The following is a 15,973-nucleotide window of genomic DNA, read 5'->3' on the forward strand; positions in this document are numbered from 1 at the left end:
CTCTGATACTTTCCAAGCTCTTCCGCTCTCGATTTCGATCTCTCGAGGTTCCTTACTTGGTCTCGCGGCAGGGTAACAGTTGCTGAATGGGTCACCGGTGTATCCTTCGGGGCAAGTGCACACTGGAACGTGATTGTAAACCGTGCACAGGGACGTAACGCCGCAGGATCCTTGACAAGGATCTCTGCACTTCTCGTTGGCGCACACTAGGTTCCTGGGACAGTCTGAGTTCACGCGACACTCTGGTCTGCAGGTCGGAGGGGATCCTATGTATCTCGGTAGACAGGAACAGGAAGCTGTGCCTCCGATGTTCCTGCACTCCGCGTACATTCCACATGGAGACGGTACGCACGGGTCTTTTGGGACTAGAGAGCAGTCGTTCTGGGGCGATTCTAGAATTTATTCGGAAGTGTTATGCTTGGTGATGTTTCAAACGGATGGTATGAATTCGTGAGGGTGAATTGAAGTCGGGAAGTTCGATGACACTTAGAATAGCTAGATGGAACTCCTTAGGGTGTGGTTTGAAGCAATTTGAACGTGTGAGAAGTGAGGAAATTTGATGAACTTTCAAGGTCACTTTAAGATCGCAAAAATTAGCTCTCGTGGAACCAAAAAATGCAGGAAACTTTGAAATCACGAAAAGAATGACCTTGGGAGAGATGTTCTCGAAACTCGAAGTGATTCTTGAGATCATGAGAGTTCAACACAGTTGAACTGGATCTATCGATGATATGAGATTAGGAAGATGGCGAATGATCGATGATCAAGCGAATATCACCAGAAACATTCTTACGTGGAGCAGGGAAGCACTTGGTAAATGGGTCACCGGTGTATCCGTTATTGCAGATGCAAATAGGGCTGTGGTTGATCACCTTGCACTGTGTGTTGATACCACACGAGTTCACACACGGTGTGGTACACTTCTGGTTAATACAAGCGAGTTCCCTCGAGCACTCGCTGTTCACCACACACTCTGGTCGACAGTTTGGCGGGGTTCCGATGAAGTTCGCCAAGCAGGTGCACACAGCATGATCATTGATGCTTCTACATTGACTGTTCGGTCCACACGGGGAGGGACTACACGGGTCTGACTCTATGGGTATAGCTGTATGGGGGAAAATCGTATTAATCAGGCTAAGTTAATGAAAGAATTGGTGCTCGTTCAACTACGTGTGCAAACGATTCTATCGATCCTTCTAATCAGGCTCTTCAGGTGTGTAAAGCATGGTAGAAAAATGGAGGCTTACGGGTGAAAGTGACCAGGGAACAGTATGTGAACGGATTGCCAGTGTAGCCAGTGTTACAAGAACAGACTGGTACGTGATTGATCGTTTCACAACGGGCTTGCATTCCACAGGTTCCTGGACAAGGGTCTCTGCATTTCAAACCCACACATGCCATCGTCTTGGAGCAATCGGAATTTTGTGTACATTCCGGTCTGCATCCTTCGTACGGGTCACCTATGTAGTCTGGCAGACAGGAACAGGAACCGACTCCGTTACTCTCGCGACAGAGCGCATTGGTACCGCACGGGGAAGGCTCGCATGGTTGTCTAACGTCTACGGGTGTATCTGCTCGGGGAAGAGAATCATTTTCACACTTTTTCCTTACGCTTAATGAATCAAGCAGCTCGATGATCGTGTCAAAGCTTGTGCGTGAAATATTGGCGTGATAAAATTGGCTTCACGACTTCGTTCACGAACGGATGAAGGAGAAGCGGAAGCAAGCAATGAACGCTTGCGTAAGAAATGATTCGTCGGCAGCAATATTCGATCGTTGATTGTATGATTGTTTCGCTGTAGCATTTTGGGTGTTAAGGTGTTCGTGAGGTGAGTGTTTCAGGTTTGGCAATTCTCTGTAAAATAATCATTAGAGTTTAATATTTCGTCGAGGGATTAATTCTTTTTATCTTGGATAACGTTTTAATAAGCGTGTCTTCAAGGATCAATTTGAGCATTCGTGGTTTAATCATCGTTAGGGAATTAATCTTCGATTAGGGTATACGTTTAACAAGCGTGTCTTCGGGGTCTTTCAGGGGTTAATTCTTCCGTGTCCAGGGTAACGAGGGGTGTTTCATTCATGGGACCAAGGGTTCGAAACCATTTTCAGGACACTAAATTCAGGGTGCTCTTCTAGGTAACATTCTAAGCAATTTGCTCGGGGATCAGGGATTTCAATGCGTGCAATACTCTTCCTATTCATGGGTGTTTCGGGTTATCGGGTGTAATTCAAGGGTGAGTGCAATTAGAGCCTATTACTCCATAGGCCCCGCCACCATTCGTTCTCCTAAACGTTACTTCGTTATGTTATTTCATTCTCGGTTACTGCCTCGATAATTGCATTTCAAAGGCGTGCTTCACTTAATGATCTTGTTAATCGCAGGGGTAATTGTCGATTTTCGGATATAACGATGAGTGCAGATGCGATGATTCGCAAGGCCTCGCGTATATGTTAGGGCCTTTTCGTTTCATGATTCATCGATGAGACAACGAATGTTTCGTTAGTAAACGCGATGAAAATGTTACGAAAGTGGTGAACAAAGCACTTACCTGCAGCTCGCCTGCATGCAAAAGGCGAAATTCGCGATGAAGAGAGAAAAAGAGTAATAAAAGTGAATTTTTCATTGTTTCTCATTGACTCACCCTTGGCGATCGGCTCACAGACGCTGAAAGGATTTCCGGTGAAACCTTCGGCACAAGCACACACGGCGTGATGATTCACCACTGAACACTGACCATTTAGACCGCACAAACCGACACAAGGATCGCGACACTTTTGTTGCATACACGCTAAATGAGGAGGACACTCAGGATTGATCGTACACTCCGGTCTGCAATTTGGCGGAACACCGATGTAATTCTCGATGCACGAACAAGCTGGACTGTCGCCACGCACTTGACACTCTGCGTTCGGTCCACAGGGAGACGGTTGGCACGGGTTCGTTGGCACTGGTGGTTGCTCTGTAATTAAAAGAATTCGTGAAATTATTACAATTTTCACGATTAATATTAATTATCGATGAAACACTGAATAATTAAGTAGAGTAGTTAGATACGAAATTAGGGCGTTATTAAATTGTTTTAAGACACTTACTGGGCATGGGGAAACACCTGGTAAAAGGATCGCCGGTGTGACCATCATAACAGCTGCATATAGGATTGTGATTGACCACTTGACACTTGGAATTCTGACCACAAGTGCCTGGACAAGGATCCTGACACTTGTTATTAAGACACGCCTGAGTTAGAGGACACTCTGCACTCACTACACACTCTGGTCTGCAAGCTGGAGGACTACCAATGAATCCTGCTTGGCAAGAACAGACTGCATGATCGTTAACCACTTTGCAGAGGCTGTTTGCTCCACATGGAGATGGTGTACATGGTTGTTTCCTTGGCTCTGTAAAAATTGAAGTACATTAAGAATTTAATCAATAAATCAAAGTAGTTTAAAAAATGTAAAAGATACTCTACCTTCGATCACATGTGGTCTGCAGAGTGTAAATGGATCTCCAGTGGTACCAGCAGGACAACTGCACATGGGAATATGATTAACCACGTCACACCTTGCACTCGTTCCACAAGTGCCCACGCAAGGATCCACGCAGTATTGATTCACGCAAGCCTTCACTCGAGAACAGTCTGAGTTCATGGTGCACTCTGGACGACAGTACGAATAAGGATCGCCAAGGTAGTTCGGTAGACAAGAGCAAATTCCTTCGTTACACTCTGCGTTCGGTCCACAAGGTGATGGATTGCATAGATCTTCGGGTGTCTTTGGTTGTTCTGGAGAATAAACGATTTAAACAATTACTTCAACCTCCTGATGAATTTATGAGAATAAAGAATGAAACCAAATGAGTACCCATTATCTGTGAGCACAGTGTGAAAGGATCACCAGTGTAGCCTGCTTGACACAAGCAAACAGGAATGTGATTCTGCACCCTGCAGTCAGCATTCTGTCCGCAGGATCCAACACAAGGATCTCTGCATTTCTCTGAGATGCAGGCTTGATTGGATGCACAGTCTGTGTTCACAACACACTCCGGACGACAGTTTGGTGGAAGTCCTATGTAGTTCTTCAAACATGAGCAAGCAGCTTGATCGCCGATTGCTCTGCACTCTGCATACAGGCCACATGGACTTGGGCTGCAAGGATCTCCCACTGGTGGCAATGGTGTGACTGAAGAAACATCAGAATTATTCTCTGATCTGTCTATTCGATCTCAGAAAATAATTATTGAAAATTTTCGACTCACTTGTCTGAGGATAGCACCTGGAGAAAGGATCTCCAGTGGTACCCTGAGGACAGCTGCACAGTGGATTATGATTGATCACTCTGCAATTGCCTCCCACTCCGCAAGTTCCAGGACAAGGATCGGTGCATTTGTATTTGTAACAGGCTCTGTTCTGAGGACACTCCGAGTTCACGACACACTCAGGCTTGCAGTTAGGTGGTGAACCAACGAAAGACTCCTGACAGGTGCACACAGCTTGCTCCTTCACTGCTCTGCACAGACTGTTAGGTCCACATGGAGATGGACTGCAAGGATCGATCACGCTAGGCTCTGTCTCTGAACTGATTGGCATAGTGCAAATACTGAAAGGATCTCCAACGTATCCAGGTTGACAAGTACAAGTAGGAATATGATTGATCACAGAGCACTGAGCCTGAATGCCACATATTCCTGGACAAGGATCTTCGCACTTGTTGCGAACGCATGCTTTGTTCGTTGGACAGTCTGAGCTGAGAATGCACTCTGGTTGACAGCCTTCGTAAGGATTTCCGTGGTAATCGTCGATGCAAATGCAAGCACCGACGTTGTCACGTTGTTGACAGATGGCGTTTGGACCACATGGTGAAGGTTCACATGGATTGATGGCTTCTTCTGCAATTTAAAGTAGGATCGTTTAGTTAAAGGATTGATTAATGAGTGTAATATGAACGTACCTTCTAAGACGATGCACTGGACGAATGGATTTCCTGTGTATCCCGACGTACAAGAGCAAGTGACTGCATGATTGACAACGAGACACTTGGCGTTCTCTGCACAAGAGCCTGGACAAGGATCCGTGCACTTTGAATTTACGCAGGCCTTGTCTGATGGACAGTCAGGGTTGATCAGACACTCTGGACGACAGGATGGTGGAGTTCCGATGTAAGAAGGTAGACAAGAGCAAGATGGATAGCCATTGGCGTTCTGGCACTGAGCGTTTGGTCCACAAGGTGAAGGGATGCAGGGATCTCCTGTATCTTTGACATCTGGTGGAACTGTAAAAGTAATTTACCATTGATTATCTGACAAAAATGACAGAGCTGAGAATTTTAATAGAGTTTCTTACCTGAGATGTCGTAGCAGCTCTTGAAAGGATCTCCAGTCTGTCCAGGAAGGCAGCTGCAAATTGGCGAGTGATTGATCACCTCACATCTAGCATTCAAGCCACAAGAGCCTAAACAAGGATCTGTGCATTTCTTGTTCACGCAAGCACGAGTTGGAGGACACTCTGAGCTGACAACACACTCTGGTCTGCAGGATGGTGGAGAACCAAGGTATCCTTGAAGACAAGAACACACTGCGTGGTCTTCGATGTTACGACACTGGCTGTTTGGTCCACAGGGTGATACAGGGGAGCATGGATCTCTTGAAGATTGAGGAACTGAAACGCAATTTGCAATTTATAAATAATTACATACAAAATTACTTAAAGATTCTAGTCTCTGAGGGTACTTACTTTGTGGTTGAATACGACAGCTGACGAATGGATCTCCCACATAACCAGGCAGACAAGAGCAAACAGGAATGTGATTCACGACATCGCACACCGCATTTTGTCCACAAGTTCCAGGACAAGGATCCTTGCACTTGTTCCTCAAGCAAGTCTTGTCACGAGCACATTCTGAGTTGAGGATGCACTCTGGTCGACAAGCTTCGTAAGGATTGCCAAGGTATTCAGGTAGACACTCGCAGTCACCGTTTCTGCAAATTGCGTTCGGTCCACAAAGCGATGGACTGCATGGATCGCTCACAGGTGGCAAAGTAGCTGGAAGAAAATTTATTTTTCATTGATAAAAAGGATCTAAAATTGTAGAACAATTATTTGAAGTAAAAACGAAGTGTTCTCTTACTCGGAGGAATCACTATGCACTGAGTGAAAGGATCTCCGGTGAATCCTTCCATACAGGTGCAAACAGGTATGTGATTCAGCACGTGACACTGAGCATTGACTCCACAGGAGCCTGGACAAGGATCCTGACACTTCTGATTCACGCATGCTAGATGACTCTTGCACTCTGAACTCAGAATACACTCTGGTCTGCATTCTGGAGGAACACCGATATAATTTGGAAGGCAGGAGCAAGCTGGGTTTCCAGAAATGATCTGACAGAGAGAATTAGGGCCACAGGGCGATGGTGTGCATGATGGTGGTCGTTCAGTGGTCGAAGGAACATCGAGAACTGTCAAATAAATACGTTATTAAATATTTAAATCTTTCGAATAACCTTGTACTTAGCATAAATGAAATTATTCTTACCAAGAAGAGAGCACTGAGTGAAAGGATCGCCGGTGAATCCAACAGGACAGGTACAAATAGGATTATGATTCTTGGTAGTACACTGAGCCCTCAATCCACAAGTGTTAGGACAAGGATCAGCACATTTCTTATTCAGACAGGCCAAATGAGCTGGACACTCGGCGTTCACCACACACTCTGGTCTACAACTTGGTGGAATTCCTCTGTATTCTGGAAGACAGGTGCAAACTGCCTGACCATTCACTTCGCGACACTTGCTGTTTGGTCCACAAGGCGACGGTGAGCATGGATCCAACGGAGGCACTCCTGAAAATAAATTCGAAGAAATGAACATTCATCCTAAATTCGTTAAATAATTATATTTAATAAACGACAGGAGACTCACTCGTCATTTCTCTGATCTCGCAAGCGAAGTATGGATCTCCGGTGTATCCAGGTGGACAGGTGCACACAGGAACGTGCTGGTGAACCTTGCAGATGGATAACGTACCACAAGTACTTGGACAAGGATCTGAACACTTGAATCCAACGCAAGCCAGTTGTGGAGCACAGTCGTTGTTCGATTCACACTCTCTGTGACATCCTTTCTCATTGTCGTAAGGATCGCCAATGAGGTCTGGTGGACATGCACAAGCTCCGGCGCCATTTCTCTCGCGACACTGAGCGTTTGGACCGCATGGATTTGGCGAACATGGATTCGTCACGCTTATATCCGTTGCTAGACAAAGAATAATTGAAAAAAATTAAATATGTCTTACCTGTGTAATCATGAAGAATTAATTTATGATGATGTTAAAATGGAGACTCACTTGGAGGTGGAGCCAAGACACATCGAACGCTAGCATCGCCCTCGTACCCCTCAGGACAGGTGCAAATAGGCACGTGATTCTGAACAGAGCACCTGGCCATCTCACCACAGGCTCCAGGACAAGGATTCTTGCATCTCTGATTCACACAGGCCGCAGAATGGAAACAGTCTGAGCTATCAACGCACTCTGGTCTACAATTTGGCGGACGTCCGATGAAGTTCAACAGACAGGAACAAGCAGGCTGAGAACCGATCACTCTGCACTGAGAGTTGGGTCCACAAGGATTGGGAGAGCAAGGGTTTCCAACGTCCTTGAATGGCGGTTGCGATATGTTGAACCTTGTACACTGAAGCAATGGATTACCAGTGTAACCAGAGGTACAAGTGCAGATGGGATTGTGGTTCACAGTTAGACATTTCGTGTTCAGTCCACAAGAGCCTGGGCAAGGGTCAGCGCATTTGTTGTCGATGCAAGCCTTGGTCTGAGGACATTCAGAGCTGACTATGCACTCTGGACGACAGGTTGGAGGCACTCCAACGAATCCTGGTTGACAGAGACACACAGCGTGTCCATTGTGCACTCTGCAATTGCTGTTTGGTCCACAAGGTGATGGTTCGCAAGGATTCACTGGTAACGGTTCTGGTGTTACTTCAATTCCCGTGCAAGCGTTGAAGGGATCCCCTGTGAATCCTGGGAGACAGGAGCAGGATGGAGCATGGTTGATTACTCGACAGGTTGCTCCTTGACCACAGGTACCGGGGCAAGGATTCACGCATTTGTTGTTCAGACAGGCCTTGCTGCGATCGCAATCGGTGTTCGTGACGCATTCTGGGCGACAACCTGTATATGGATCGCCGATGTATTCTGGGAGGCAGGTGCAGGATCCAACGCCATTGCGCTCGTTGCAGATCGCGTTCGCTCCGCAGGGTGATGGATTGCATGGTGTTCGAGGTTGCTCGGTTGTAGTGGGCTCTAAAAATTTGAAAATTGGAATATTTGAAAATTTGAAATTTGCATATTTAAAAATTTGGAATTTGGAAATTCGAAATTTCTACAATACCTTCCAATATAGGCGAACATTCTGTGAACGGATCCCCAGTGAACCCAGTATTACAGATACAAACTGGATTATGCTTCACCACATTGCAATAAGTATTCACTCCACAAGATCCCGGACAAGGATCCACGCACTGTTCGTTCTGGCAAGCGAGATTTCCAGGACACCCATCGTTAATAACACACTCTGGGCGACAATTAGGTGCTCTGCCCACGTAATTCGGTAGACAAGAGCAAGCAGGGAAACCGTCTATCATACGACACTGAGAATTCGGTCCGCAAGGTGATGGAATACATGGATTTCCACTTGGTTCTGGTCCAGGCTGTTTTCCCTCTGCTTTAAAACATATTCCAAGTTTCAACACACTCTCCAAAAACTACAACATCAAGACTAAATACTTGAATCTCAAATCTTACGTTCTAAGACGCATCCGAAGAATGGATCACCAGTGTATCCAGACGTACAAGTGCACACTGGATTATGATTGATAACCTGACAATTAGCATTCAGTCCACAAGTTCCTGGACATGGATCTCTACACCTCTGATCTATACAAGCTGTGTTCTGAGTGCAGTCTGTGCTAACCACACACTCAGGACGACACTGTGGAGGACTACCAACGTAGTCTGGTTGACAAGAACAGACTGCATGGTTATCGATCACACGACAATTACTGTATGGACCACAGGGCGATGGTTGACAAGGATCACCTGGCAGTGGTGTTACTGAAACGAGATAAAATAAAATTTATAAAGAACAAACCAAAAGAAGAAATATTAATTCTTAATTTTCATAAATTTCTCCTAAATTTACCAGGCGATATGTGGCAAGATCTCAGTGGATCTCCAGTGTAACCAGAAAGACAGTTACAAGAGGGTTGATGATTGATCACTTGGCACTGAGCATTTATACCACAAACACCCACGCAAGGATCCTTGCATTTATTGTTTATGCAAGCCTTCGTGTGAACACAGTCGGAATTTTGAACACATTCTGGTCTACATCCTTCGTAAGGATCTCCCGTGTAGTCAGGAAGACAGGTACAAGAACCTGCGCCATTTCTTTCTTTGCAGATCGCGTTTGCACCGCATGGCGATGGATCGCAGGGCAGTGATGCTGGGAAAGAAACTGCAAAAAGAACGAGAAATAACAAAAATTCCTACACCCTGCAATTTTTCTATTCGATCGTCAAATTGATCTATACCTTTGCTACATCCAGAGAAAGGATCTCCTTCGTAGCCCTGGTAGCACTGACACATTGGTCGATGATTCTGCACGGTGCAATTAGTATTCAACCCGCAGGATCCGGCACATGGATCGACACACTTCTTCTGAACACAAGCTAGGTAATTTTGACAGTCTTGATGGATGAGACACTCTGGTCTGCAATTCGGTGGCGCTCCAAACATTCCGCTGATACAGGTGCAGACAGGATGATCCTTTTGCACGCGACAGTCTGCGTTTGGACCGCAAGGAGACGGCAGACAAGGATTCTTTGGTCCTGGCAGTGGTATATCTAACAATAGAGAATGTATAATTACACATGAACACGATGTAAACTTAATTCTTCTTCTACGAAGTCGAAGTACTACCTTCTTTAACGCATTGTGTGAAAGGATCACCGAGATAATCCGGAGGACAACTGCAGATAGGATTGTGATTGACGACCTGGCATAAAGCATTTTGTCCACAGAGACCGGGACAAGGATCTCCACACTTTTGACCGATACAAGCCAAGTGTGCAGGACATTCTGAGCTGACGAGACACTCTGGCCGACAAGATGGCGGTGTTCCGTGGTATCCTGGGCTGCAAGAGCAGACTGCACGTTCGTTCATCACGCGACAGATGCTGTGTGGGCCGCAGGGAGACGGCATGCAAGGATTCTGAGGTGGAAGAGCTGAAAGAAGTTAATGAGAATAATTTGTAATAATAGTAAAATTTGTTGTAATCCAGTTTTTATTAAGACTTACGAGATTTCTCGATTTTGCAAGATCCAAACGGATCTCCGGTGTACCCAGGCAGGCAAGAGCAGACAGGAACATGTTCTACCACTTCACACCTCGCGTTTGCACCGCAGACACCTGGACAAGGATCTCTGCAGTGCTGATTGAAGCATGCTAAGTTACTCTCGCAATCCTGGTTCACTATGCACTCTGCTTCGCAACCATCCATGTACGGATTTCCAATAAACGGTGGAACACATTTGCATCTCGCTATGCCATCGTCTGCGACACAGATTGCGTTCTTTCCACAGGGTATAAGTAGACAAGGATCGTAGACATTAGGTGGTGGAGCTGCAAATCGTGAAATAAAATGTTAATCTTCTTGGTCGCTTTATTTCTTTTTTAATTCTTCAATTTTTTACTATCTCTCACCTGCACAACTCTGATAAGGATTTCCCACAGTGTGCTCAGGACAGTAGCAAGGAGGCACTCTCTCCGAGTCGCAAGTAGCTCCCAGTCCACAAGGATTAGGGCTACACTGGTCAGACTTAGGTACACATCCTCTAATCGTGTTTGGACTCTCGATGTAACCTGGTAAGCAAGTACACTTCGAAAGACCATTGCTTAGAACAGAGCACTGTGTGTTCGGTCCACATGGCGATGGCTCGCAAGAGTTGCTGGGAAGCGAGCAAAGAGAGTGTGGAGGATTTCCTTCGTATCCAGGCAGACAGAAGCAAGTCACTTGTCCTGACACCACTCGACAACCGGAATTGCTACCGCAAGGATTGCCTTGGCATAGATCTCCCTCTAGTACTGAACACGAATTTTTAGTTTAAAAAACGAATGATTTCTCTAAAAATGAGGACGTGTTCAGAGAAAGATTCGCAATTGCAATACTTACTGCACTGTTCGAACGGATTGCCAGTCAATCCTTTCGGACAGAAGCATATCGGATTGCCGTTATCGTTCTCGCACATCGCGTCCAATCCGCAAGGATTTGGAACGCATGGATCCGTGGTTCCCTGAGTGCAGCCAATCTGAGGATTCCCTTGGAATCCAGGAAGACACTTGCACTGTGCTTGATGGTGCTCTGGATAACAATTCGCGTTGGCACCGCAGTCTGCCTCCAGGCAAGGATCGATGCAATTTCTGTTCAGACGGTCGCAGTATTTAGACGGCGGACAATCCTCGTTGTACTGACACACGTTCTTCCCCTCGTCATCTGTAACGAACGTCGCAAAAATTTAGGTTACCAAGAAATTCTTCATTCAGTTCAATTAAATAGCTACCTAGTGCACAGTAGGAGAAACCGTTTCCATGATAACCGTCCTCGCAGCTACAATCCGCTCCGTGGTTGGTGTTAACGCAGATCGCGTTTTTCGCGCAAGGATTCCAAACCAGACAGGGTTCCTGACAAGTGCCCTCAATGCACGCCTCTGTCAGCGGGCAATCTTTGTGGCTAGTGCAACCCGCTAGAGAAAGATCGAGAAAAAAGCCCGTATAGCCCCGAGAAAGAGTGCACGAGTACAAAAATAAAGGGGTGGTAGGCTCGTGTACTGCTTAGGCGAGTTAGATAATACAGTGTATTTGTCTGCGTACAAGTGTATTGTGAGTGCACGAATTGAATGATCGTGTCTCTGGACGATTTTTATCGGTGTTGAAAATTGAAAGTTGGAGAAGAGAGTATCGACAGTTTGCGAATCGAGGAAATTTCGTGTGAAAATTGCGCTGTTGTGACACGCGCAGCATTACGTATGTACAGTACATATACATATTTACAGAACGAGTTGTACGCTGTAAAAAATTGTGAAGTGAAGAGTGGAAGAAGATCGAAGAGTGAGATTCTCGTTTTTGTACAAACCTTTCACGCAAGTATACGTCGCTGGATCACACTCCATGCCAGGTGGACAGTACGGACAGTTTGTGTCGTTCGCTACGTCTGAAGAGATCGGAGATGTGTATTAATTTATTTCGTGGATTTTTCAAATAAAATTTATATAAAATTGTCTTCAAGATTCTACCTTTCACGCAAACTGGTCTGTGATCTTGAACATGGCAAACTTCCACGAAGTCACACGGATTATGGACAGTGCACGGGTTCAGACATTGTTGGTTTATGCAGGCCAGTTGGGAGAGACAGTCGTCGTGCGTTTTGCATTTGGTATCTGACGGAACGAACGTATATTAGAAGCTCAAAATAACTTATCTACGAGTTGTTCTAACGTTGAAAAATTTTGAAATTCGTCGTACAAAAAGAAAAATCATTTTCCAAACGAGTACTCTAATGAACATGATCTTTACTCGATAACTTCTCTAAACGAAAATTCTCAAGGTACACGTAATGTATAATAATATAACAGTGATATACAACATACATATCTAAACAACAACAAAAAAACACTAATAAAACAAATGCACAATAATAAACACAGAAAATGATACGTACAATCCCCTAATTTCTAAGACATATATATATAATGGTTTTCGTGTTACATGTGTAAAGCCCAGAAACAGTCGTTAGTTTCGCCACCCTTAAAGGAAACATTTAACGCAACAACGACTACTTTCGATACTACACAAGAAATAAAAAAAAATAAATATCAAGCTAGAAGGGTTCCTTTAAAAGTAGTATCCACATAGAAATTACAATTAACTACTACGTATAATATAGATAAGCGAGAAGAGAACGTGCAGAAGCGCAACAACGATAATGTACAGCATGCAAAAGGAGCACTAATGCAGCAGGTCCATGTCTGCACTGGATTGCAGCAATGTACTGTAACTATATCTAAATTCATTTATTTGAATATTTTTTTCTTAATATTTTTTTTTTTTTCATCGTGATGTTCCTCGGGTAATTTATTCGACACCAACGTAACAGTGATCATCAGATGGGATATGATCTGTCGATCACCAGATAACAGTACTCTCCAGAATTGGTTGCCTCCAATTTTGTATCTGGATACTGGATGATTGTCACACTGGAGTACATTTACCCAGACACACAAAATTGGTGAACACGAGGAGGACAACACATTTACAAAACTCCCGATAAGAGAGATCTATTACCTGAGAGTATGCTACAATTAGGCGTACTCTGGTTCACCGTTAGGTTGAAGCACACGGGCCGACATGTACCATTTATACAGACTTTACATTCGGATGCGGCTGTTGTTTCAATGCAAGGTGTGTATCCTGTGGTATATATGAGAGTTGTTTGAGTGGGTTGGAATTCGGTGGTTGCTTGTTCCGTGGAGTATGGTTCGGTTGTTTCATGTTGTTCTGTTATATATTCTGTTGTTGTTGAAGGTTGCTCGGTTGAATATTGTGTGGTTGTTGGAGGTTGTTCTGTTGAATACTGTATGGTTGTTGAAGGTTGTTCTGTTGAATACTGTATGGTTGTTGAAGGTTTCTCTATTAAATATTGTGTGGTTGTTGAAGGTTGTTCTGTTGAAAATTGAATGGTTGTTGAAGGTTGTTCTGTTGAATACTCTATGGTTGTTACAGGTTGTTCTGTTAAATATTGTATGGTTGTTGAGGGTTTCTCTGTTAAATATTGTGTGGTTGTTGAAGGTTGTTCTGTTGAAAATTGAATGGTTGTTGAAGGTTGTTCTGTTGAATACTCTATGGTTGTAGCAGGTTGTTCTGTTAAGTATTGTGTGGTTATTGAAGGTTTCTCTGTTAAATACTGTGTGGTTGTTGAAAGTTGTTCTGTTAAATGTTCCGTTGTTGTTAAAGGTTTCTCTGTTAAATATTGTGTGGTTGTTGAAGGTTTCTCTGTGAAATATTGTGTTGTTGTTGAAGGTTGTTCTGTGGAATACTGTATAGTCGATAAAGGTTGTTCTGTTGAATACTGTGCGGTTGTTAACGATTGCTCTGTCGAATACTGTTTAATAGTTGATGGTTGTTCTGTTAAATATTGCGTGGTTGTTGAAAGCATCTCAGTCGAATACTCTCCAATCGTTGGAGATTGTTCTGTCGAATATTGTGCAGTAGTTAAAGGTTGTTCTGTAAAATTCTTTCTTGTTGAAGATTCTGTGTAGTACTGTGTGGTTGTTTGCAACTGTTCAGTCGTCGAAAATGGTTCTCTAGAATACTCTTTAGTCGTTTGGACACCTTCAGTCGTTGTTTCCTTGTCTAAAGGATACTGAGCCGTCACAGTAATCAACGTAACACCTTCAGTCGTCTCTAAATTCAAATTCTCAGTAGTCAATTGCCCTTTAGTAGAATTTTCTCCAAAGGAAACAATCTCAGTCGTACTCCTTTCGCTAGACGTAGTCGTCGATTCAGTAACTTCCGGTGCTTGCGTAGTATATTCACCTACATATGTAGGAGTTACCGTAACAACTTCCCCTGTGAAACTACTCTCAGTAGAATGAACATACACAACAGGAGTCACTATCTGAACCTTATCAGTTACTTCGCTACTCATAGTCGCTTCTCCAGTAGTAGAAACTTCTGTAGTCAGACTCTGTCCTGTACTCTCGTTGTAAAGCACAGTAGTCGTCTTAGAAAACCCCTCAGTAGTAAAATCAATATCTCTCACCGTTGGAACAGTCTCTGTACTCTCCACAGAAATATCTTTAACAGTAGGAACCTCTGAGAAACCCACAGTAGTATCTGTATCGTTAACAGTGGTATTCTCTACACTCTCGGTACTCGTCGATACCATCGTAGAAATATCGAAAGGGTAGCCTACTGTCGTCTTAGCCAAAGAGGAAGTCACAGAAGTACTTTCTTCCATGAAAGAAGTCTTAGAAGTCTCACTAGTGGATTCAGTAGTTTCGTACGAAATTGTTGTACTTTCGTTCTCGTTAACAGCGAAGGAAGTATATCCCACAGTACTAGCATCAAATTCTGTACTACTCGAAACTGTCGTTGTCTCATCGACATTTGACGTCGAATAATCGAAAGTAGAGAACGTAGTCTGCGTTGCAGTGGTGTCTGTGCATGTGTAATCGTGTTGATCGCAGTCGCAAAGAGGCCTGTGTGCTTTAACCCGACATCGAATTGTCGATCGACAGTGGTCGACGCAAGGATCTACGCAGGATCCGTCGACACACGCGTCCGTGTCGCTGCAGTCGTCGTGAGACACGCAGAAACGATCGGTCGTGTTGCTGTGAACTGCTGCGAAATTCAATAGAACGTAAAGTGACAAATCGTTGTTCGAGCTTGCGATAGAAGTCGAGTGTAGCTCGTGTGTGAAAGATGCTGCTGAAGCGTCACTCTTACAATAAAAAAAAAGAGAACACAATTAACACTATACATCTACGATTATTACATACGTACGGTTTACTCCAAGAGGTAAAAAAAAAAAAACAAAACAAAACTCTACGAATTAATTAAGATTATAAGTTAGCATGCTCGCGTGATAAATAGACAAAGCTATGTATAATGTATAATATCGGTCAGAAGTATAATAATTTGATTATTAGGTCTTTACAGAGACAGATGTAACGGAGAAAAAAACATCGTTGAACAGTGAGGCGGTAGGAGAGTATAGGTATTATTCTGAGGGGAGGTGGGTGAACAGTTGTATCATGTGGCATATCGAACCTGAAACGTTCATGTCATTCAGACAACGGAACACCATCTGCATGAAAGAATTAGAAGAAAAAAAAAAAAGCTGT

General features: G+C 44.1%; 1 protein-coding gene across 1 annotated transcript in view; it reads right to left on the minus strand.

The window, feature by feature from the left end:
- LOC108570698 overlaps positions 1-15,973 on the minus strand; it is an 82,278-nt gene that overhangs the window by 48,024 nt on the left and 18,281 nt on the right. Inside the window, 27 exon segments of the mRNA XM_017932597.1 lie at positions 57-356; positions 779-1,105; positions 1,248-1,571; positions 2,643-2,960; positions 3,094-3,397; positions 3,484-3,793; positions 3,879-4,182; positions 4,259-4,888; positions 4,951-5,271; positions 5,343-5,639; positions 5,703-6,041; positions 6,127-6,456; positions 6,534-6,839; positions 6,919-7,251; positions 7,343-8,314; positions 8,403-8,730; positions 8,826-9,124; positions 9,213-9,527; positions 9,604-9,915; positions 9,992-10,297; positions 10,371-10,694; positions 10,776-11,156; positions 11,245-11,565; positions 11,633-11,815; positions 12,205-12,282; positions 12,365-12,508; positions 13,413-15,470. Coding sequence (XP_017788086.1) covers positions 57-356; positions 779-1,105; positions 1,248-1,571; positions 2,643-2,960; positions 3,094-3,397; positions 3,484-3,793; positions 3,879-4,182; positions 4,259-4,888; positions 4,951-5,271; positions 5,343-5,639; positions 5,703-6,041; positions 6,127-6,456; positions 6,534-6,839; positions 6,919-7,251; positions 7,343-8,314; positions 8,403-8,730; positions 8,826-9,124; positions 9,213-9,527; positions 9,604-9,915; positions 9,992-10,297; positions 10,371-10,694; positions 10,776-11,156; positions 11,245-11,565; positions 11,633-11,815; positions 12,205-12,282; positions 12,365-12,508; positions 13,413-15,470 — 10,764 coding nt within the window.

This window comes from Habropoda laboriosa, unplaced genomic scaffold (genome assembly GCF_001263275.1).
Source record: "Habropoda laboriosa isolate 0110345459 unplaced genomic scaffold, ASM126327v1 scaffold15, whole genome shotgun sequence".
Taxonomy (NCBI): domain Eukaryota; kingdom Metazoa; phylum Arthropoda; class Insecta; order Hymenoptera; family Apidae; genus Habropoda; species Habropoda laboriosa.